At 36.8% G+C, this 25560-nt stretch overlaps 3 protein-coding genes across 8 annotated transcripts; 2 read left to right on the top strand and 1 right to left on the bottom strand.

The window, feature by feature from the left end:
* The first annotated feature begins 10289 nt into the window (after positions 1-10289).
* LOC112293619 (tubulin alpha-6 chain) lies at positions 10290-13074 on the top strand. The gene is made up of 5 exons (XM_090256931.1): positions 10290-10599; positions 10957-11171; positions 11487-11686; positions 11813-12321; positions 12481-13074. Exons 1-5 carry the CDS (start codon positions 10487-10489, stop codon positions 12791-12793), a joined length of 1350 nt encoding a protein of 449 aa, XP_090113057.1. The 5' UTR covers positions 10290-10486; the 3' UTR covers positions 12794-13074.
* Positions 13075-15751: 2677 nt separating this feature from the next.
* Positions 15752-17377, top strand: LOC112293045 (ferredoxin C 1, chloroplastic). 6 transcript variants are annotated; one of them, XM_073539461.2, is made up of 3 exons: positions 15752-15800; positions 15918-16010; positions 16470-17377. In XM_073539461.2, the coding sequence occupies exon 3, from the start codon at positions 16534-16536 to the stop codon at positions 17032-17034; it is 501 nt and encodes a 166-aa protein (XP_073395562.1). In that variant the 5' UTR covers positions 15752-15800; positions 15918-16010; positions 16470-16533; the 3' UTR covers positions 17035-17377. The 6 variants fall into 6 exon arrangements, with proteins under 6 accessions (XP_073395562.1, XP_073395567.2, XP_024397845.1 ...); XM_073539466.2 differs by having other exon boundaries at positions 16465-17377; XM_024542077.3 differs by lacking the exon at positions 15918-16010.
* Positions 17378-20128: 2751 nt separating this feature from the next.
* LOC112293488 (tubulin alpha-6 chain) lies at positions 20129-22913 on the bottom strand. The gene is made up of 5 exons (XM_024542958.3): positions 22604-22913; positions 22032-22246; positions 21517-21716; positions 20882-21390; positions 20129-20722 (listed from the first exon to the last, which is right to left on the bottom strand). Exons 1-5 carry the CDS (start codon positions 22714-22716, stop codon positions 20410-20412), a joined length of 1350 nt encoding a protein of 449 aa, XP_024398726.1. The 5' UTR covers positions 22717-22913; the 3' UTR covers positions 20129-20409.
* Positions 22914-25560: the final 2647 nt, after the last annotated feature.

Below are 25560 nucleotides of genomic sequence, written 5' to 3'. Positions count from 1 at the left end.
ACTTTCTTTACTCTTAAGTCTTCTCTTCTACTTATGTCAAATCATATTAGATATATATATTTTTTTTTATTGTGTTATTATAACATGACTTGTTAAAATTAAGAATACAATAGTAGAAATGCAACAACAAATAAGAAAGTTAATGCTAACAATGCATCAACTCAATTTACCACCATAAAGAATAAGAAGATTGGCTAGAAGTGAAGATATAAAGATGATTTAAGTTGCTTCAATATCTACATCAAATCATATTACTTTTCATATAATGAAACATTAATCAAACAACTAAGAATCAAAAGTTGCCATTCTTAAGATGTTTCTTGATATAAGATTAAAATTTTAAAGTTTCATCTATCAATCATAACTAATAATTGAACTTCATCTTCAAAGTTATTTAATTCTAAGATCACAAGTTTTATTTTTTGAAATATTACTTTCAATTTAGATTTATCATAAATTGTAGCTTTTCTTGAATAATGTGATCCAATATTAAATAATTTAGAAGCTTTTTTAGAAAAAAATTAATTCATGTATAAAAAAATATTATGAAATTTGTATTATAACTAATAAGATTTGTATTTTGTTTCAAGATGATTGTTTAATAACATTCTATGTTTTATAATTTCAACAATTAGCAATTGATATTAAGTTAGATAATATTACATTTATTAGCCAATTTTTCTTAAGATTATAATATGATGTAAAGAAATTCATACTAAACTTATTTAATCTTCAAACATTAAATCAAGCAATTAACTTTGCTATAAAGTGTAAAAATTGGATTTTTGAATTTTGATTTGAGAATTGTACAAATTGGTCTTAATATTTTTATATTTCAATGGCAACACAAATGTCTTTTTAAAAAAACATTAATAAGTTGAATATATGCAAATTAACACAATATATTTTAAATTTCTTAATAAGCAAAAAAAGACTAACTATTATTAAGAAGGATTATACTAATATTATGGGGAATCTACACATATTTCTCAATATTATCTAAAGAAGTGATGCAACCAAAAAATAAAGATTATAGTTGTTAAAAAAGATAATATATTGGAAAATAAGTTTATCTAAATATAATAAGAATTACACATCTAAAATCTTATAAAAAACCTAATAAAGGTTTTATTTTTTTATTATAATTTTTTTATTTTATAATTAATGTCTATTTGAAACCTAAATATTATAAAGCTTCTAGCTTATTAGATTTAGAAACCTCATTATTTTTTTGGATGGAGATTTTATGCAAAGATAAAAAAATATCTTAATAAATAAAATTAAATCTATGCATATAGAAATCATAGATGGTCATTTATTATCTTTAAGAGATATTATCTATGAAACTATTATTACAGATGTAACAAAAAATTTAAATAATTGCTCAAAAATATTTAATATTATTAGTTTTTCTTCTAACATAGTTATTTTAAATTTATTATGATTAAAAATATATAATTCTTAAATAGATTAAATTTTTTATAGTCTAATTTTTTTGCAAAATATAACTAAGACTTTTTCTTACTAAATCATAAGTCATAAATCTAATACAACCAAATCTTTATTTGTGAATAAAAGAACCTTTATGTATATTGGAAAAAAATTGCTACATTTTATTTATTTGTCCTATAATCAAAAGACTTAAAGCAACATTTAAATCTAATATAAAGATTATTAAGACGTTTTTGAAAAGAGAAATGTAGATAATCTTCTAATGCATTGTCTTTATGATTGTTCAATTGATCTTCTAAAAAGAACTCAACCACCATTTGGATCAATCTATAGCTTATTAAAAAATGAGTTGATTGAACTTAAAGAATATATTAATGAAAATCTTGCCAAAAACTTCATATATAATTTAAAATCTCCAACAAAAATACTTATTGTGTTTGTAAAGAAAAACGATAGATAAACTACAAATAACAGTAATTATTGAATGCTCAACAAGATTACTATTAATAATAAATATCTTCTATATTTGATATTAAGACTTCTTGATTAATTGAATCACCCAAAATCTATACAAAAATGGATCTACAAAGAACATACAAATTAGTACACATTTTAAAAAATAAATGAAAGAATGCATTTAAAATCAAATATAGGTGTTTTGATTATAATGTCATGCTTTTAAAACTCACAAATATGTAAGTTATTTAAAAAAAATATTATAATTGATGCTCTATTGAAAAGCTTAAATAATTTTATTTTTTATTATCTAATTAATATTCTAATTTATTCTAAAAATATAAAAGTATAAATTTTGTATTTTTATGTATTTAAAAAATTTAAAGATATATGATTATATGCCAAGATAAAAAATATGTATTTCAAATAACTCAAGTTGATTTCTTAGATTACATTATTTTAAACAATGGTTTTATGATAGATCCTAAGAAAGTTCAAACTATCATAGATTAAAAGATCCATAGAATAATAAGAGACATCAAATGTTTTTTGAGATTTTTGAATTATTATTGAATTTTTATCAGAATTTTTTTTCAAATTGTAGCTCTACTTATATATTTGACTTCTAAATACAATAATACGGAAGCAAAAGAAGATTTCAAGCTTTAAAGATATATTTTTTACTTTTGCACTAATTTCATATTATATCAACTTTTTTAAAGGATTTTTTATTAAAATAAATGCATTGGACTTTGCTTTGGATGAAGTATTTTTACAAATACAAGCAAATAATAAACTTCATCTAATAGCTTTTTATTCAAGAAATTTTGAAGAGTCAATAACAACTGTAAGATATATAATAAATAATTTTTGATAATTGTGATTTTATTTTAAGAATAGTAAAATTATCTAAAAAGTACTTCTAGTCAAATAATTATTTATGCAAAATCTAAGAATTTCAAGTATTTTATTTTAATATTTAATTTGAATTGTTGCCTAGTCTATTGAAATATGTCTTTAATAAAATTTCTATTCAGTATTACTTATTGGTAATGAAAACAATAAGATTTTTTAGATATTATTTTTAGATATTCTAGTCTTATATCAAAAGAAGAAAAAAATGCAACTATTGATCAATAAATAATTATATTTATGAAAATAAATGAGTTTCATCTTCAAGAAACAAAATGAATGTTGATTATTGATTCAACTTTTTTTAATCAAGTCCTATCAAGTATGTCCTTAAATCTTTTTGTTTATGATATTAAGAATAAATCTTATAAATATTATCATACTTCTAAGTTTGAATTCAAAAACAACTTATTATATTTTGAAAGATGTTTATATATTATAGAAAGTAAAGCATGATTACCTAATCTTTAAGTTCATCACAACTTTACAACTACATGATATATTATATAAAATAATATTTTATAGTTAATGTTGAAAGAAATTAGTTGGTGCCAAATATAAAATACAATTCAAGATTTTGTAAAAAACTCAATTTTTTTTAAAGTTTATTTTTCACAAAAAAAAATTATATTTGCGATGAATATATTTTTATAAAAATAAAATTTAGATTTATTTGTCCATTATCAATACTAGAATATTCATGATTTTTTATTTCTATAGATTTTATCACAAATCTTCAAATTTCAAGTTTTTATGACTTTATATTTCTAATAGTAGATGTTTTTTTTAAATGGAAAATTTTGTATAATATATAAAATCTATTATATATAAAGAAATAATATAATTTTTCTTTGATAATATTTTATTTATATTATAGATTATTAAAAGATATTATATTAAATAGAAGAATTCAATTTTTATCTAAATTTTAGATAATTTTTTTAAAGTATTAAAGGTGGATATAAAGTTATCTTTGATTTTTCATCTTCAAATTGATGGACAAACAAAACACGCATATCAAATATTAAAGTAGTATCTAAGATATACCATCAACTATTATTAAGATTATTGAACAATTTATTTACCATTGGTAGAATTTTTTTTAATAATATAGTCTATTTTTCTATTAAAAAATTACCTTTCTATATTAATTATAATTATCATCTAAAATTTGATACTTTTGACTTCTCATAAGTTGATAATCCTACAATAAAAGATTTTACAATTTATTCATTAGAGCAACACTAGACAATGAAGGTATATTTGATAGAAAATCTAAAACAACAAAAAATAAATAAAAATGTCTATTACTAAAAACAACATCAATTATATGTTGGCAATAAGGCATAGTTATTTTATTATAATATCAAAATTATTTATCATTTTGGCAAGTTGGATTACTATAGATTTAGACCATTATTATTTTTTTAAATTCAATCTAATTACATATTAATTACACCTATTGGAATCTATAAAGATCCATTCTATATTCCTTGTGTTTTTAATTTAGACATATAAGACAATAAAAATACCAAAAAAAAAGACAAAATATCACTTCCTATTAAAGAAACAAATAAAAATTAAAATTTTGAGGTAAAAGAAGTCTTAGAATTAAGTAAGTTCCAAAATAAGTTAAAATAAGTTTTATATTGGTGCAAATATGGTATTAATAAATATACATAGGAGCCATCTCTGAATTTTAAAAACTTAGCATAAAAGATTAATACATTTCAAAAACAATATTTACAAAAAATCAAGATAAAGATTAAAGATAATTTTTGCTATAAAATAATGCAGTTTCAATGAAGATTGCACTTTATCTTCTATGTTTGTGGTTTCTTTGTATTTTTAGCATTAAAAAATTAAAAACCAATAATCAACTAGTTTAATTTAAGAGCTATTATTTCTTAAATTATTAGACAAGGCATTGAAATTGTTACAATCTTGAAGATAATATAATAGAGATAAAGATTTTTAAGAATAACATATTATTTCTAAAAAAAAGATGATCAAATACATTGTCTTTGATATTGTGAGCTTAGAAAAGAGTCTAAATGTTTGATAATATTATTAAAAGTATGAACCATTCTTAATATTGTTTTAAATATTTTAACTAAATGAACTTATAAAGGCCTTAACAATGATCAAATAAAATAGTGATCATTTCATCTTAGTATGGAACATTGTAATGGCTGAGAGGACAAATCAACTACCTTCAAAGAAAACAAAGATTAAAATATGTAGCAAATATAAATTACTTAAATCTTTGATTTCTTCAATATGTTATTACTACTCCTTCTAGAACTTGTTTTAAAAAAAATAATAATAATGCTATAGATATAATTGATATTTATAATCGATTAAATAAGAGGAATTAAAAAGAAACAAATAAAATTAGGTAAAATAAATAATATCTTGTAAAAAACCATCAAAAATGCTAATTTGAGTTAATACATGTTTGTAGGTGATTTGAAGGTTGAAAAATTGGCCGACAAGTTGCCCAAGTATTCCACATATCGGCTACTTATAATACAACTTAGCTATAAGATGAATATATAATAAACTTATCTTCTAAATTAGACATGTATTCTGCAAGTTTGGCACTTGTTGGAGGTCTTTTAGAATGTTTCCAAGTAGCACCTACTGATATAGTATACATAGAGGAAAGAATGAGGTCTTTCTTCTTCTTGCCAATTTCTTTCTTGTTATTAGTCTAATTTTAAGTGTCTCTAGTTTCATATCTTTGATAAGTCATTCTAATTTTTTATTAAATATACATACTTTGTTCGTTTAAATCATTTGCTCAAATAAGTTGTTCATTTAAATCACCTCGAGATGGTGATTAAAACGAATAAGCTTGTTCAAAAGCTATCAAATTGTTGCTTGTAGTAAACACACACACACACACATGTATATATATATATATATATATATATACTGTTCCTAGATATTCTTTCACATTGGCAGTTGAAACAAGCTTTCATTTTAGTCAATGGACTCATGAATCCACCTTGGCAGGAGGCATGACATGTCAGATATCCACATTGCTGAGGTGGAGGTGAGGAAAAGTTAGACAAGGCACAAATAATTAAATCCAAATGAAAGAATTAGTTGTCCTTCAAGACTTCTTCGTATATTAACTATTGGTCAATCAACTATATACAATCAACTATTGGTCTTGTTACCAGATATAAACAGAATCAAATTATAATTGATATTATCTAATTTTACAAATCATAACATTTGAATAAAATATTAAAATTTATTAATCAATTTGAATTGATACAAGAGATAGGTACTGAATTATACAACATTTCATATGTTATTGTGTCAATATTTAAGATTTATGTTGAATTATTCACATTAAGTATTCTAAACTGAATACAATACAAAAATATATAAACTTGAGCCATCAATATATCTATATATACATACATATATTTTCCAAACTGCAAAAGTGTTATTAGAATGCATCAAACAGACTAAATAAATTGTTGGTCCTTTCAATAGGCTTCAATACATCTCTAAGAAGCCAATGTTCGTAGACACATTCTACTGCAAGCAATTTGCTCCTCAGTCTGTTTAATAGACTAAAACAAAATAATAAATTCACATCTATAAAAAGAATATTATGAAAATATTCTTTATAAAAATATTAATTAATAAAATATTAATGAATTGAATCTTAAATCAATAATCTTAATAAGTAAAAATTTGGATTATAATAATAAAATATATTTAGCCAAATTAATTTTTGATCTATAAAAATTATATTTTTTGTATTTAATATTTAATAATATTAATTTTATTTTATTTTTGAATTATAATTACTTATTTATTAACAACTCATAGATAATAAATAAATAATAATAATTATAAATTATAATAGCTATACATAATATTGAAATAATAAATTTTATCATATTAAAATATATCATTTGTTAAAATTGTGTAACAATTTTAAATTAAACAAAAAACATTCATATAAAAAATTATTCTATAATATATAAAAAGTACATAATCTTTGTATAACTTGTCAACAAATTGTAAATACATAGTTCAAAATAAGTTTTTTAAAAAGAATAAAAACTAGATCTTAAACCTAAAATATAAAAATATATACATATAACTAAAAATATTATTATTGGCTAATTATAGTTTTGTATACATAAATAATTTTAAATAATTTATTAATATAATTATAAAGAATCAAATACTACAAAAAAAATTCAAATATAAATACATATTAAGCTAAATACATAACTTAGGTTCTAATAACTGCTAAAAAAAACTATTGATATTTTAGAAGAAAAAAAATTGAAAACTTATTAACTTTGACAAAAAATTTAAACCATATAAGCTTATTTATAAAAATAATATTTAAGAAAATATCTATATTGAAAGCATTGGTGTCTACAAAATATTAAGTATCAAGGTCTAAATTAAACAAACTAATAATTGAACCTTTAAAAAAACATATATATATATATATATATATATATATTGTATAATATTTAGCCAGTCATATATATATATATATATATATATATATATATTTATTTATTGTATAATATTTAGCCTGTCATACATGAATATAAATCACAATCTTTCTACACTTGCTGCAAATATATTTAATTTGGTCTTCATTTTAGACCTAGCCATTATGCTTATTGAATTATCTTATTATTTATTTATAGATGAAGGAAATGGCTACCAAGTGATTGAGATTATACACCTAATTTTAATTAAATTGCTTTTCCCACTTAATAGATTACTTACATTTAGATAACTAATCTTTAAAAACTAACAAATAACTCTCAAATCAAAAATCTTCTATCATACTTTAAAACAACTTGAAATTTTAATATTATCATATATATATGTATATATATTATTTATAGCCTATTATATTGTTATAAATAACTACGTAGTATACAAAGATAATAAATGTTTTGATCAAAAGACAATGAAAGTAATACATAAATATCTACACAATATTTACATCTTTAATAGTTATGTGATCTATTGTAGTGTCATCATTGTAGTAAGTTAGACACTTGATCTAAAAATAAGTACTTTGACATAATTATTGAATGATTAAATGCTCAAAAAAATAAAATAAAATTTTCAAATCTAACAAAATCAAGAAAAATATTGTCAATAAATAAATAAAAAATAATAATAATCATCAAAATGAGAAGTACTGAAAACTTGGATTTTTCACCTACTTGAGCATTTTTTACATTTCAAAAATTAAAACATAAAACATAAGCAAGAATGTTGACTTAAAATTTTATTACAAAATATAATAATTCCTAATTTATATGTGGTTAGTACAAAAATTTATACTAGGTGACTAAAATCGTGAATACAAACAATAGTAAAATAAATGAAACAAAGATCAATTTTATCATGACAATATAAAATAAATAAATAAATAAATAATTGTCAATTTTATGTCATATATAAAAAGAGAATTGGGTTTTATTTTAAAATTAAGAACAAAGATGGTACTAAAATCTAGTTGACAAAATACTTAAATTTTGGCAATAAATATAAAAAGAGTATCTAACATCATTTTAGAGTTGGATAAAAGAACTTAAAGACTTAAAGCCACTAAAATTTATCACTATGCAAAAACAAAGATACTAACACTTGCAACATTGCTAGAGATGATTTGATTTGAAAACAAATTCCTATATATCAGCAAAATGTGTGTCTAAACTATATAGCAAACAATTAATCAAATAAGAACTATATTTATACACTCTTCATTTTACAAACTAAAAGTAATAGTTTACCACAATCTTTAATATATCCTTTAAGAGAATAAACAAGGTAGAAATTATCAAATCACTTATATATTAGTATTTTTCCAAGACAAATTACTCAATTAGATAGATCCAAGAAAAAAATATTTTAGTCAAATTAAAATTCTAAAAATCAGGCACTTTGTGCCAAGACTTTAAAACAAATGTAATTTGTGAATAGACAAATAAACGAAATTTGAGAAGTAGAGAAAGTGCACAATTAAGTACAAAATAAAGTACAACGTAAATATCCAACTTAGAGCATAAAACCATCAATATGACATTATTAAACATGTAGACATACATCTACATAAAGAACCAACACTAGAAAAACTTTCATAAGAATTGTATAGACTTCAAAACAACACAGTGCCCTTTTATATATATTGAGACTTTCAAATTTGTCACCGTAAATTGTCGCTGGTAATAGAAAACATCTTCACATTTTCATGGTTCAAGTAAAGTTTACCCCTACAATACAAAAAAAATTGAGTAAGTGTGACCAACGGAGAGTAGAGAAGTACAGCCAGAAAGCAAAGCAAAGGGGGTGGGGATGGAAATGGAGGATTAGTTGGGGCATGGAACCCTCCCTCCCTCCCTCGCGGTGGAGCATGGCCTTCGGGTCACGAAGAAGACGGCACACACGAAGAAGACGAAAAAGAAGAAGAAGACGAGGACGAAGCTGCCGTCACAAGACAATCATGGAGAAGCATCCCCCGCTCGCTAGGTATCCACCATACACACATTTCCGTTGTAGAGTAGCATTTTCAAAATTTGAACCTGGGAAGACCAGCGAGCCAGCCAGCCAGCCGTCGAGAAATCTCAGAGGGCGCGACGAGGGAGGGAATCATGGACTACAAACAACCCGCAGCGGCAGAAGTAAGAGGAGTAACCAACCAACCGGGGAGCAGTCGCAGTAGTAAAAGTTGTAGTAGTAGTAGTTGTATTAGTGGTGGTCGTAGGGTGCCTACTCCATGCCCCAAAGCTGCGGGCGAATGAGAGTGCGTGAGTGAGCGAGGGACCGAGGGAGCAAGCGAGCAAGCTCCCCGTCCGGTTTGAAAAAACAAAAAAAGGAAGAAAGTGGGGGAAGTAAGTTCTGATACAGGAAGGACTCCCTCCCCTCGCCCCTTCGTCGCCTATGCGGTACGTTGAATGCTGCGTCGCATCAATCCCCCCCCCCTCCCTCTTCCTCGCCGGATTCGTAGATTCCGTCCCCTCCCATCTACTCTCCTCGTACATGACCCGGTCCAGCATGTTCGCTCAGGTAGATAAGAAGGGACGGACCCGGACCTGCGGACCTGGTCGCACAGCTGGCAGGCGCGCGACATTGTCCAGACCCACCCCGCGCTGTCCCCCTCCACCCGAGCTCGGGCCTTGCCCCCGTGCGGCCCTCGTCCCCCCCCCCCCCCCCCCCCCCCCTCTCCTCCTCCCGGCTCTGTTCCCTTCCCTTCCCTTCCCGGGCAGGCAGCGGAGAACTAACTGGTGGACGGGGGTTGGAGAGCACGGGCGCGGGCGCGGGTGGAAGGAAGGGGCCAGGCGCTGGCTGGCGAGACAGGGAGGGAGGGGAAAGGACCGAGTGGCTCACAGTGGGCGTGGTGAAGAGGTTGCGAGAGAATAGAAGGAGGGTGTGGTGGTTCGTTGTTGCAGCAGACGGGTTTCTTAGAGCGGCCTCGACACGCTCTATGCGTCCCCCTTTTTGTTTTGGTGCCTTGTAGTTTGCGTCCTGTGGCCTCCAGAGCGTTGGGTGTCTGCATTCGGTGGAGCCTGGTTTGCGCAGATAGATCTCGAGGAGCTGTTTCTAGTTTCGGGGGCGCCGCTGTTTGGTGTGCGGGTGGGGCAAGGTATCGTCAGAGGAGATGAGAGAGATTATCAGCATCCACATAGGCCAGGCCGGTATTCAGGTCGGGAATGCGTGCTGGGAGCTGTACTGTCTGGAGCATGGGATTCAGCCCGATGGTCGCATGCCAAGGTACGTGGATTGGGTGGTGCAGGGGATGGGGATGGGCTTGTGATGCTTAGCAGTTCCGGCGGGACCGTAGCCCGGTGCCCAGGGGTTGGTAGCGGGGAGGGGCATGTTTGTGTTGGTGGTTGCATTCGTTTTCTCTGTAGTTGCGGTGTGGAGGGTAGGCTTTACGGGAAGGAGGCAGGATGATAGCTGTGGGGGGTGGTGGTGGCCCCGTTGACGTGGCTATGGCGGCTTGGAAAAGCCGTCGGAGGCGTTGCGAGAAGGGGCCGCCGACAGCGCGAGTCGGTGTCGTGTGAGGGGGCATGAGGACGGCTGACATGGGTGGTGGCGCTGACACGCGAAATTTTGATGGGTTTGCAGCGACACGACGGTAGGAGGTGGCGACGATGCGTTCAACACATTTTTTAGCGAGACGGGGGCGGGGAAGCACGTCCCGCGCGCCGTGTTCGTGGATCTGGAGCCTACGGTGATCGACGAGGTCCGGACCGGAACGTACCGGCAGCTGTTTCACCCGGAGCAGCTGATTTCGGGGAAGGAGGACGCTGCAAACAACTTCGCTCGCGGCCATTATACTGGTGCGAAGCCGTTGGTCATTGCCGTGGTCATTCCGCTGTAGTGTAGGTGGTTTGTTGCGTGAGTGAGTGTTGATGTGGATGAATGAGGGGCGGCATGCCGAATCGGTTGGAGTACTGGTGGGGCGTCGCCGGGGGTGACGGGGTTGGAGTGCGGGGAAGTGGGTACAAGGGTGTGAGCATGGGGTGGTGGCCTGGTCCGGCGCGATTGTGAGGACATGCTCAGGACGCCCTGAATTGGGGTGTAATGGTGGGGTGGCAGGCAGAGCGGGGGGCAATGAGGAGGGATCGGCTGACGCGGTGTGATGTGTTTTGCAGTGGGGAAGGAGATTGTGGATCTGTGCCTGGACAGGGTGAGGAAGCTGGCAGATAACTGCACGGGGCTGCAGGGATTCTTGGTGTTCAATGCTGTAGGAGGCGGGACGGGATCCGGGCTGGGTTCTCTGTTGTTGGAGAGGTTGTCGGTGGACTACGGGAAGAAGTCGAAGCTGGGATTCACTATCTACCCGTCTCCCCAGGTATGCAATGCAGATGGCGATGGCAGAGAGTCAAGTTAGGGAGGTTGCGATGCGTGTGGGGAGTGTGGGGATAAGAAGGGGATGTGTGGCGGCGAGTTGACGGAGTGGGATTGTTGTGGTGGACAGGTGTCGACTGCAGTGGTGGAGCCATACAACAGCGTGCTGTCGACTCACAGTTTGTTGGAGCACACAGACGTGGCTGTGCTGTTGGACAATGAGGCAATTTACGACATTTGCCGAAGGTCGTTGGACATCGAGCGGCCGACGTACACAAATTTGAACAGGCTGATATCTCAGATCATATCGAGTCTGACGACGAGTCTGCGGTTCGACGGCGCGCTGAATGTAGATATCACGGAGTTCCAGACGAACTTGGTGCCGTACCCGCGGATCCACTTCATGCTGTCGAGTTACGCTCCGGTGATTTCCGCGGAGAAGGCGTACCACGAGCAGTTGTCGGTGCCGGAGATCACGAACGCGGTGTTCGAGCCATCGAGCATGATGGCGAAGTGCGATCCTCGTCACGGAAAGTACATGGCGTGTTGCCTGATGTACAGAGGGGATGTGGTGCCGAAGGACGTGAACGCCGCGGTGGCGACCATCAAGACGAAGCGCACGGTGCAGTTTGTGGACTGGTAAGCGGAGGGGGGTGAGGTTGGGATTGCGTGTTGTGGGTGAGGGGCGGGAATGCGTAGTAGGGGCGAGGGAGTGTAGGCGCGAGGGGAGTGGGCATGTGCATGTGCGTGCATGTTGGTGGGGGCGCGATGTGAACAGTGGAGTGGTAATGCGTGCAGGTGTCCGACGGGTTTCAAGTGCGGAATCAACTACCAGCCACCAACGGTGGTGCCCGGCGGCGACCTTGCGAAGGTGCAGCGGGCGGTGTGCATGATCAGCAACAACACGGCTGTGGCGGAGGTGTTTTCTCGAATCGACCACAAGTTCGATCTGATGTACGCGAAGCGCGCTTTCGTGCACTGGTACGTGGGCGAGGGTATGGAGGAAGGCGAGTTTTCGGAGGCTCGCGAGGACTTGGCGGCTTTGGAGAAGGACTACGAGGAGGTAGGAGCGGAGTCGACGGACGGGGGTCCGGAGGACGACGACTACTGAGGTGGGCGTAGGAGGGACCAGTTTGGCGATGGCGATGGGCAAGGCTCCCTGACTCGGGGATGAATGCAGCGATTGGAGCTCCGGATGCCTGGGTCGCGTGCGTGGCGTGACGACCAGGGCTGAATGTTGTATACTTTGTTGAAATCTAGGATTTAAAACCTTGCAGCTTTTATTTCTCATGTGAAGCATAAGTACTGGTAGAGGAGTAGCGCATGTCTTTGGTGCGAAGCCTTGTAACGTTGGCGAAACGTCGCTATCAGTATATTTCACCGATTTTTTCAGTGTGGATTTGGGCGGAGTGGGTTAGGCGAATATGGATTTGAGGACGTGTATAAGTTGTGGTTTTTACATGTGGACTGGGCATACGTGGAGTCTGTGTCTACGTGGCTGCTCTACTCCTTGCGGAGTTTGTTTGCACGGGTGTCTGTGCCGGGAAGTGGTTGATGCTGAGGCTTTTTCTATCGTGGCTGTTGACTGTCAGTCTGTGCAACGGGTAGGGTTGGGGTGATGCTGTGAAGTGTTGTTGGAAGAAAAAAAAAAAAAAAAAAAAAAAAACATTGTAATAGTGTAGTTGAAAGTGTAGGGTAGTGGCATTTGGGAGGATTCTGTTGAGTATGTGAGATTGTGTGAACGTTTAGTAGACATTATCAAGACTATTGATTTCTCTAAATTGAAGAATGTGGTTATTTTGAGCGATGTAATCTAAATTAGTGAATGCAGTTGGTGTGATAGCGTAATGTAGAGTGTTTTAAATCCTAGTTGGCAAACCAGCTATATTTCTTGTTGTGGCGACGACTGTAACACAAACTGACACACGAACAATTCATGGATTTTTTAGGTTCCCGTCAAGTATCAGGTTTACAGAGTTGGATCGCAACTTGATATTCTTTTTGGCGTGGAAATAGCATTCAGTTCTTTTGTTTGCTTAGTGAGGGAGAGTGTAGCCCCCCACCCATGAACCAAATGTAAGGTTACCAACCTCTCATAGAACATTCAAGGGCCCTACAATGAATGGCCACAATGGCTGTGTAGGTATTAAAAACACATCAATGTATGCCATTCAAAGTCGATGAATGGTGTGAGAACATTGTCCTCCACCAGCATTGCAGCTGAAAAAGAATTCCTTTATGATTCTCTTATGGTTCTGAAGTTCTTTCATACTGTAATTCTAATTACTTGGTGGAAGTTGATTTAGACATCATGAAACATTAAATGGAATATTTTGGAAAGTTTCAGGTTATTGTTTAGAATTATCGGGGGAAAAAAATACTGTAGACTTGCTGTTTGAACAATGATTTATCCAAACGCTAATGTAGGTAGGCTATACTACATATAATCTGGGTTTCTTATTATTATGTATTCTGTAGTTAGTTACAGCAATGCTCTAGGCTTTGAATATGTAATGTATATATTTATATGTATGCATGTATTTAGGATAATATTAAAAATTTGAGATGTTAAAAAGTATGATAGAAGATTTGTGATTTGAGTTTGAATCAATCAGAATTGTCCTCAAAAATTTGCATTTGTTTAACTCAAATGGCAGTAACTGATGTTTGTTGTAATTCACTTGTTTATGAGAGACCTATTTATTAGTTTTAAAAGATTAGTTGTGTTAATGTAAGTAATGTATTTGGTGGTGGAAGAAATCTAATATTAATTAGGTGTATAATTTTAATCACTTGTTAGCCATTTCTTTATTTTTAAATAAACAAAAAGAATATATATATATATATATATATGTATTTTTTTTATTGCTTTATTGTAATATGGATGCTTCTATGCATTATATCAAGCCAATCTAATTTACACTTCACGTATTTTTTTACACTTTTATGTTTATGTTCTTGATATAATTTTTGTTCTACTTCTGTATCGCATGATTGAGTGTGTATTGATTACAGTTTGATTAGTATGAGCAGTTCATGATTTGATTATTTTAGTTGCATTATTGTTTCTATTGTTGTTTATTTTTATATTAAATGTTGAAATTAATGATGTTTATATATCTATAATATTTTTATGTTTTTTTGTAATACATTATTTTTATTAAATGTGGCTTAACAGAAAGAAGTATATGTTTTGTATGATATCTTATTATTGCACAGATAAACATTGATTTGTGTGTGTATGTTTATATATATTTATATAGGTATAATTTTATTTGAAAAATTATATTTGTACATTTTTCATTTTACTGTCTGTAGTGAAAGCTCACACTTTTATGTATCCATATATCAACACTTTCCCCAATATTTTTTATTTTGAATTCAAGATGTGCACAGCAATAATGAGATTGACATATATATATATATATATATATATATATAGATTGATAGATAGTTAGTTAATTAATACCAAAATGATGGTACTGCCACTACAACTTGTCATCTACAACATATTACTAGAATTTTTTCTCCTGCCACCATAACTTGCTATCCACTACATTCCATTCACACCCTTTGTCAATTCTAAGTAAGAAAAAAATGTAATATATATATATATATATATATATATTTATATTAAATTTTTTTGGATTTCTTCACTTAGAATTTATCTGATTTTTTTAATTTTTTTTAGTATATATATATTGCTTCTTATTAAAATTAAGTTTATTCTTTATATAACCAGCAATAATAAAATTATAATGAATTTATTCTACAAGTTCTTGATTGAAATAAAATAAACTATAGTTACATGTAGAGTGGATTGTGAGGATTGATGACAATATCAAAAACTATGGTTGCATTAATAAAACTCCACGTTTATATATGCACGCTTGTTTTCAGAACTTGTTAAGAGCTGGAGGAAATTGTGATGTCATTCAATGGACGACGCTCATTTTGGCACGGTATTAGGACCAGCTCTGCAGGGGGACGGAAGATCGCCCTTATCTTCCCTATCTCCACCCGTATGGATATCCCGGATGGCTCTGTGTTGTTCTTCGTTGTCTTCTCCAATGTTGTGGCGGTGGACGCTGCGCATTATCTTCAGCTCACACTCTCCGGTACCTCCTCTCGACCTTGTCAATTTTGCTCTCTGGTCTTTTTGCGGTGAAACTCATTTATTGGAGTTGATATTGTCCTCGGGAAAGTTGGATTGAATGAAACGTATGGTGCGTCAGGGGCGGGGGTGCAAACGACTCATCACAGGGTTTTTGGGGGGCAATGGGGGAGCTCTTTGTTTGCAGTTAGTTGTACGAAAAGAAGGTTTCGAGGTTCTACGTCATCGCGCTGAAATTGTTGATTGGATGTTTGTATGCAACTCTGGTGTTCAGTTTGTAACGGAAGTAAGGGGTTTGTGATGTAAGTTGAAGATTGTTGGATATTATCATGAGGATTTTTAATAATGCAGATGTAATGCTCCGATGCCTTCGACGGTCATGTCCGGTCTGAATGGGAGAGGCATTGTCTTTGGCGCAAGCCTTCTCTAGGTTGCGGAGTAGTGGAGAACTGTCTTTAATGACTGAGAATTACGACTGGTGAATGGCCAGCAGAGTCCATAGTGATAGCATGAGTGAATGTCTTGGAATTAATGAAGCGTAACTGTCCCTTATCGGTCTTGTTTCACTTACAAAGTGTCAGCTTATGCATATGTCGCGTTTTAATTGTTTTTTGGGGCCTTTTGGTATGTCTTGTTACAATGGCTGAACAATGGCGGGTTTGATGCAGTACAGTGAATGAGGGTGTGGCGTAAAATATCTGCGCAATTTGAATAAGGGTTTTATCTTTAGAAGGAACATGGCCATCTCTCTGCCGTCTGCCCCTCAGACTGTCGCCAGCTTTCAATTAGAAGCGGCAGGTAGCAAGCTTGCGCCAGAGACAGTGCCAACTACTCTGTCATGGAGTAGGCGGGTTTCGACATTCGTGAAGACACACCGTCGGAATCCAAATCATCGAAACCTAAGAAGAATGCAATGTTCAGCACAGGTGTACAAGGTGGAGATTGAGCACGAAGGGCAGAAACACGTGCTGGATGTACCCGAAGACGATAGTATCCTTTCGATTGCTCTTAAGGCTGGTCTCACAGTTCCATATGATTGTAATCTCGGAGTGTGCATGACATGTCCTGCCAAACTTGTAAATGGAACCGTCGACCAAGATCAAGGCATGTTGAGTGAAGATGTTATTGAAAAAGGCTACACACTGATGTGCGTGGCCTACCCTAGATCAGACTGCACCATTCGCGTCATCCCGGAAGAGGAGCTCTTATCTTTACAGCTTGCCACTGCAGATGATTGAGATATACAACGTTGGATGATTTCATTGGATTTGGTAGCCGACCACGCGCGCTAAGGACGCACGCAAGTTTTATACCATTGGCAGGGAGACAAGAGAAACCTAGGGTTTATTGTTTTTCCTTCACACCCTTGTAGAAGTTGCAACGAGGTTGGAAGCTGAAAGTTGAGGGGCTTGCGAGAATGTTAGGATCGGATCATGCAGAGTAGACGTCGCGTAATCCATTTGTGATATTGGAATTTTGTGATACATATGACGCTGAGATTGAATTGATTTCCCAACTCTTTGATGGAGAGCTACTTCTGACTCCCATGAAAGTGAATAGTTATCATATGAATTACGAGTATCATGGTGTTAACTGTCTCTTTCTGCTCCAGTACTGGACAAAAGTGGATACCAATTTGTCTCCGGTCTCTTCTTATGTAAATAGCAGTTGCTGAATGGTTATGAAGGATGTATACAGGGCGGGGCAACTGTAGGATGCTATCCAACAAGTCCTTGCATAGTACGTTTTCCGCAGCTCCTGGAGTCTCATGAACACACAAGATTGCGAAGAGAATCGTTTTGTCGACGTGTTGGTAATTAGCAAGTTAGTTTGGGACCACAAATTACTCGAAAAGCTACAGTTTCACACATTGGAGTCTGAAAGACAGTAGCCTAGAATTGTCTTCAGGATCTTGCCTTCATAGCCACTTCCCTTGCATCGTCTGGATGTGGTGCACCCTTGCATTGTAGGCATTAATTGGGTATGTCTACATCTGGGCGTTTTTTTCACACCTGGTGCCAGGCGATCTCGTGCTAAACAATGATTTGTGTTTGTTCTATCGTCCGCTGTATTTGCCACTCAACTGTATACCTTATATCCTCAAATGCATACCTTATATCCTCAATGCTATAAGTATGGGGCATAATTTAAGTAGCCAAATGGTTTCATGATATTATATAAAATGTTTTGTGGTGCCTAAAGCTAGTATTGAAAAATATGCAACAATTTATAAGGAACAACCAAAAGTCAAGCATTCACAATAGACACAAAGCCATAAAGTGTCAAAAAAGTAATTTTCTTTTAATCCATTCAATAACCTAGGAAGAAAGGAGTCCATCTTAAACAATTTGTTTTGATTCTAATAGAACTTTTTTGGATCATATCTTAAGAAGAAAGATTAAATAAAGGTGCCAAATTTTGTCATTCTTTTCTAAATTCAAAAAAAGACCTAATAATAACCTGTGGTATTAAATATATCTATTCTAAATTATACCAATCTTGTGTAATAAAAGAATCTTTGATTTAAAGAAGCTTGAACATATGATGCTGAATTCTTCATGTAGATAGAACTAATAGTAAATACAATATAGAGGTTGATAAAACATTTGTGTCTCAAGTCTTAAGCTATACATTTCTCAGCTTTGAAAAAAACAAAACAAAAACCAAAAAATATAGACATTAAAAAAAACTTATAATTAAATGGTTAGAAATTTACTACATATTGTGATCCTACTTACAACCAATTTTAAAACATTCTATTTGCTACATTCCAAATCAAATAAATGTAAAAAATACGTGAAGTGTAAATTAGATTGGCTTGATATAATGCATAGAAGCATCCATATTACAATAAAGCAATAAAAAAAATACATATATATATATATATATATATTCTTTTTGTTTATTTAAAAATAAAGAAATGGCTAACAAGTGATTAAAATTATACACCTAATTAATATTAGATTTCTTCCACCACCAAATACATTACTTACATTAACACAACTAATCTTTTAAAACTAATAAATAGGTCTCTCATAAACAAGTGAATTACAACAAACATCAGTTACTGCCATTTGAGTTAAACAAATGCAAATTTTTGAGGACAATTCTGATTGATTCAAACTCAAATCACAAATCTTCTATCATACTTTTTAACATCTCAAATTTTTAATATTATCCTAAATACATGCATACATATAAATATATACATTACATATTCAAAGCCTAGAGCATTGCTGTAACTAACTACAGAATACATAATAATAAGAAACCCAGATTATATGTAGTATAGCCTACCTACATTAGCGTTTGGATAAATCATTGTTCAAACAGCAAGTCTACAGTATTTTTTTCCCCCGATAATTCTAAACAATAACCTGAAACTTTCCAAAATATTCCATTTAATGTTTCATGATGTCTAAATCAACTTCCACCAAGTAATTAGAATTACAGTATGAAAGAACTTCAGAACCATAAGAGAATCATAAAGGAATTCTTTTTCAGCTGCAATGCTGGTGGAGGACAATGTTCTCACACCATTCATCGACTTTGAATGGCATACATTGATGTGTTTTTAATACCTACACAGCCATTGTGGCCATTCATTGTAGGGCCCTTGAATGTTCTATGAGAGGTTGGTAACCTTACATTTGGTTCATGGGTGGGGGGCTACACTCTCCCTCACTAAGCAAACAAAAGAACTGAATGCTATTTCCACGCCAAAAAGAATATCAAGTTGCGATCCAACTCTGTAAACCTGATACTTGACGGGAACCTAAAAAATCCATGAATTGTTCGTGTGTCAGTTTGTGTTACAGTCGTCGCCACAACAAGAAATATAGCTGGTTTGCCAACTAGGATTTAAAACACTCTACATTACGCTATCACACCAACTGCATTCACTAATTTAGATTACATCGCTCAAAATAACCACATTCTTCAATTTAGAGAAATCAATAGTCTTGATAATGTCTACTAAACGTTCACACAATCTCACATACTCAACAGAATCCTCCCAAATGCCACTACCCTACACTTTCAACTACACTATTACAATGTTTTTTTTTTTTTTTTTTTTTTTTTCTTCCAACAACACTTCACAGCATCACCCCAACCCTACCCGTTGCACAGACTGACAGTCAACAGCCACGATAGAAAAAGCCTCAGCATCAACCACTTCCCGGCACAGACACCCGTGCAAACAAACTCCGCAAGGAGTAGAGCAGCCACGTAGACACAGACTCCACGTATGCCCAGTCCACATGTAAAAACCACAACTTATACACGTCCTCAAATCCATATTCGCCTAACCCACTCCGCCCAAATCCACACTGAAAAAATCGGTGAAATATACTGATAGCGACGTTTCGCCAACGTTACAAGGCTTCGCACCAAAGACATGCGCTACTCCTCTACCAGTACTTATGCTTCACATGAGAAATAAAAGCTGCAAGGTTTTAAATCCTAGATTTCAACAAAGTATACAACATTCAGCCCTGGTCGTCACGCCACGCACGCGACCCAGGCATCCGGAGCTCCAATCGCTGCATTCATCCCCGAGTCAGGGAGCCTTGCCCATCGCCATCGCCAAACTGGTCCCTCCTACGCCCACCTCAGTAGTCGTCGTCCTCCGGACCCCCGTCCGTCGACTCCGCTCCTACCTCCTCGTAGTCCTTCTCCAAAGCCGCCAAGTCCTCGCGAGCCTCCGAAAACTCGCCTTCCTCCATACCCTCGCCCACGTACCAGTGCACGAAAGCGCGCTTCGCGTACATCAGATCGAACTTGTGGTCGATTCGAGAAAACACCTCCGCCACAGCCGTGTTGTTGCTGATCATGCACACCGCCCGCTGCACCTTCGCAAGGTCGCCGCCGGGCACCACCGTTGGTGGCTGGTAGTTGATTCCGCACTTGAAACCCGTCGGACACCTGCACGCATTACCACTCCACTGTTCACATCGCGCCCCCACCAACATGCACGCACATGCACATGCCCACTCCCCTCGCGCCTACACTCCCTCGCCCCTACTACGCATTCCCGCCCCTCACCCACAACACGCAATCCCAACCTCACCCCCCTCCGCTTACCAGTCCACAAACTGCACCGTGCGCTTCGTCTTGATGGTCGCCACCGCGGCGTTCACGTCCTTCGGCACCACATCCCCTCTGTACATCAGGCAACACGCCATGTACTTTCCGTGACGAGGATCGCACTTCGCCATCATGCTCGATGGCTCGAACACCGCGTTCGTGATCTCCGGCACCGACAACTGCTCGTGGTACGCCTTCTCCGCGGAAATCACCGGAGCGTAACTCGACAGCATGAAGTGGATCCGCGGGTACGGCACCAAGTTCGTCTGGAACTCCGTGATATCTACATTCAGCGCGCCGTCGAACCGCAGACTCGTCGTCAGACTCGATATGATCTGAGATATCAGCCTGTTCAAATTTGTGTACGTCGGCCGCTCGATGTCCAACGACCTTCGGCAAATGTCGTAAATTGCCTCATTGTCCAACAGCACAGCCACGTCTGTGTGCTCCAACAAACTGTGAGTCGACAGCACGCTGTTGTATGGCTCCACCACTGCAGTCGACACCTGTCCACCACAACAATCCCACTCCGTCAACTCGCCGCCACACATCCCCTTCTTATCCCCACACTCCCCACACGCATCGCAACCTCCCTAACTTGACTCTCTGCCATCGCCATCTGCATTGCATACCTGGGGAGACGGGTAGATAGTGAATCCCAGCTTCGACTTCTTCCCGTAGTCCACCGACAACCTCTCCAACAACAGAGAACCCAGCCCGGATCCCGTCCCGCCTCCTACAGCATTGAACACCAAGAATCCCTGCAGCCCCGTGCAGTTATCTGCCAGCTTCCTCACCCTGTCCAGGCACAGATCCACAATCTCCTTCCCCACTGCAAAACACATCACACCGCGTCAGCCGATCCCTCCTCATTGCCCCCCGCTCTGCCTGCCACCCCACCATTACACCCCAATTCAGGGCGTCCTGAGCATGTCCTCACAATCGCGCCGGACCAGGCCACCACCCCATGCTCACACCCTTGTACCCACTTCCCCGCACTCCAACCCCGTCACCCCCGGCGACGCCCCACCAGTACTCCAACCGATTCGGCATGCCGCCCCTCATTCATCCACATCAACACTCACTCACGCAACAAACCACCTACACTACAGCGGAATGACCACGGCAATGACCAACGGCTTCGCACCAGTATAATGGCCGCGAGCGAAGTTGTTTGCAGCGTCCTCCTTCCCCGAAATCAGCTGCTCCGGGTGAAACAGCTGCCGGTACGTTCCGGTCCGGACCTCGTCGATCACCGTAGGCTCCAGATCCACGAACACGGCGCGCGGGACGTGCTTCCCCGCCCCCGTCTCGCTAAAAAATGTGTTGAACGCATCGTCGCCACCTCCTACCGTCGTGTCGCTGCAAACCCATCAAAATTTCGCGTGTCAGCGCCACCACCCATGTCAGCCGTCCTCATGCCCCCTCACACGACACCGACTCGCGCTGTCGGCGGCCCCTTCTCGCAACGCCTCCGACGGCTTTTCCAAGCCGCCATAGCCACGTCAACGGGGCCACCACCACCCCCCACAGCTATCATCCTGCCTCCTTCCCGTAAAGCCTACCCTCCACACCGCAACTACAGAGAAAACGAATGCAACCACCAACACAAACATGCCCCTCCCCGCTACCAACCCCTGGGCACCGGGCTACGGTCCCGCCGGAACTGCTAAGCATCACAAGCCCATCCCCATCCCCTGCACCACCCAATCCACGTACCTTGGCATGCGACCATCGGGCTGAATCCCATGCTCCAGACAGTACAGCTCCCAGCACGCATTCCCGACCTGAATACCGGCCTGGCCTATGTGGATGCTGATAATCTCTCTCATCTCCTCTGACGATACCTTGCCCCACCCGCACACCAAACAGCGGCGCCCCCGAAACTAGAAACAGCTCCTCGAGATCTATCTGCGCAAACCAGGCTCCACCGAATGCAGACACCCAACGCTCTGGAGGCCACAGGACGCAAACTACAAGGCACCAAAACAAAAAGGGGGACGCATAGAGCGTGTCGAGGCCGCTCTAAGAAACCCGTCTGCTGCAACAACGAACCACCACACCCTCCTTCTATTCTCTCGCAACCTCTTCACCACGCCCACTGTGAGCCACTCGGTCCTTTCCCCTCCCTCCCTGTCTCGCCAGCCAGCGCCTGGCCCCTTCCTTCCACCCGCGCCCGCGCCCGTGCTCTCCAACCCCCGTCCACCAGTTAGTTCTCCGCTGCCTGCCCGGGAAGGGAAGGGAAGGGAACAGAGCCGGGAGGAGGAGAGGGGGGGGGGGGGGGGGGGGGGACGAGGGCCGCACGGGGGCAAGGCCCGAGCTCGGGTGGAGGGGGACAGCGCGGGGTGGGTCTGGACAATGTCGCGCGCCTGCCAGCTGTGCGACCAGGTCCGCAGGTCCGGGTCCGTCCCTTCTTATCTACCTGAGCGAACATGCTGGACCGGGTCATGTACGAGGAGAGTAGATGGGAGGGGACGGAATCTACGAATCCGGCGAGGAAGAGGGAGGGGGGGGGGATTGATGCGACGCAGCATTCAACGTACCGCATAGGCGACGAAGGGGCGAGGGGAGGGAGTCCTTCCTGTATCAGAACTTACTTCCCCCACTTTCTTCCTTTTTTTGTTTTTTCAAACCGGACGGGGAGCTTGCTCGCTTGCTCCCTCGGTCCCTCGCTCACTCACGCACTCTCATTCGCCCGCAGCTTTGGGGCATGGAGTAGGCACCCTACGACCACCACTAATACAACTACTACTACTACAACTTTTACTACTGCGACTGCTCCCCGGTTGGTTGGTTACTCCTCTTACTTCTGCCGCTGCGGGTTGTTTGTAGTCCATGATTCCCTCCCTCGTCGCGCCCTCTGAGATTTCTCGACGGCTGGCTGGCTGGCTCGCTGGTCTTCCCAGGTTCAAATTTTGAAAATGCTACTCTACAACGGAAATGTGTGTATGGTGGATACCTAGCGAGCGGGGGATGCTTCTCCATGATTGTCTTGTGACGGCAGCTTCGTCCTCGTCTTCTTCTTCTTTTTCGTCTTCTTCGTGTGTGCCGTCTTCTTCGTGACCCGAAGGCCATGCTCCACCGCGAGGGAGGGAGGGAGGGTTCCATGCCCCAACTAATCCTCCATTTCCATCCCCACCCCCTTTGCTTTGCTTTCTGGCTGTACTTCTCTACTCTCCGTTGGTCACACTTACTCAATTTTTTTTGTATTGTAGGGGTAAACTTTACTTGAACCATGAAAATGTGAAGATGTTTTCTATTACCAGCGACAATTTACGGTGACAAATTTGAAAGTCTCAATATATATAAAAGGGCACTGTGTTGTTTTGAAGTCTATACAATTCTTATGAAAGTTTTTCTAGTGTTGGTTCTTTATGTAGATGTATGTCTACATGTTTAATAATGTCATATTGATGGTTTTATGCTCTAAGTTGGATATTTACGTTGTACTTTATTTTGTACTTAATTGTGCACTTTCTCTACTTCTCAAATTTCGTTTATTTGTCTATTCACAAATTACATTTGTTTTAAAGTCTTGGCACAAAGTGCCTGATTTTTAGAATTTTAATTTGACTAAAATATTTTTTTCTTGGATCTATCTAATTGAGTAATTTGTCTTGGAAAAATACTAATATATAAGTGATTTGATAATTTCTACCTTGTTTATTCTCTTAAAGGATATATTAAAGATTGTGGTAAACTATTACTTTTAGTTTGTAAAATGAAGAGTGTATAAATATAGTTCTTATTTGATTAATTGTTTGCTATATAGTTTAGACACACATTTTGCTGATATATAGGAATTTGTTTTCAAATCAAATCATCTCTAGCAATGTTGCAAGTGTTAGTATCTTTGTTTTTGCATAGTGATAAATTTTAGTGGCTTTAAGTCTTTAAGTTCTTTTATCCAACTCTAAAATGATGTTAGATACTCTTTTTATATTTATTGCCAAAATTTAAGTATTTTGTCAACTAGATTTTAGTACCATCTTTGTTCTTAATTTTAAAATAAAACCCAATTCTCTTTTTATATATGACATAAAATTGACAATTATTTATTTATTTATTTATTTTATATTGTCATGATAAAATTGATCTTTGTTTCATTTATTTTACTATTGTTTGTATTCACGATTTTAGTCACCTAGTATAAATTTTTGTACTAACCACATATAAATTAGGAATTATTATATTTTGTAATAAAATTTTAAGTCAACATTCTTGCTTATGTTTTATGTTTTAATTTTTGAAATGTAAAAAATGCTCAAGTAGGTGAAAAATCCAAGTTTTCAGTACTTCTCATTTTGATGATTATTATTATTTTTTATTTATTTATTGACAATATTTTTCTTGATTTTGTTAGATTTGAAAATTTTATTTTATTTTTTTGAGCATTTAATCATTCAATAATTATGTCAAAGTACTTATTTTTAGATCAAGTGTCTAACTTACTACAATGATGACACTACAATAGATCACATAACTATTAAAGATGTAAATATTGTGTAGATATTTATGTATTACTTTCATTGTCTTTTGATCAAAACATTTATTATCTTTGTATACTACGTAGTTATTTATAACAATATAATAGGCTATAAATAATATATATACATATATATATGATAATATTAAAATTTCAAGTTGTTTTAAAGTATGATAGAAGATTTTTGATT

The sequence above is a fragment of the Physcomitrium patens genome, chromosome 16, assembly GCF_059467195.1.
Source record: "Physcomitrium patens ecotype Gransden chromosome 16, ASM5946719v1, whole genome shotgun sequence".
In the NCBI taxonomy this organism is placed as follows: Eukaryota; Viridiplantae; Streptophyta; class Bryopsida; order Funariales; family Funariaceae; genus Physcomitrium; species Physcomitrium patens.
The sequence above is the reverse complement of the archived record's forward strand: the minus strand, read 5'-3'. Positions and strand labels throughout refer to the sequence as shown.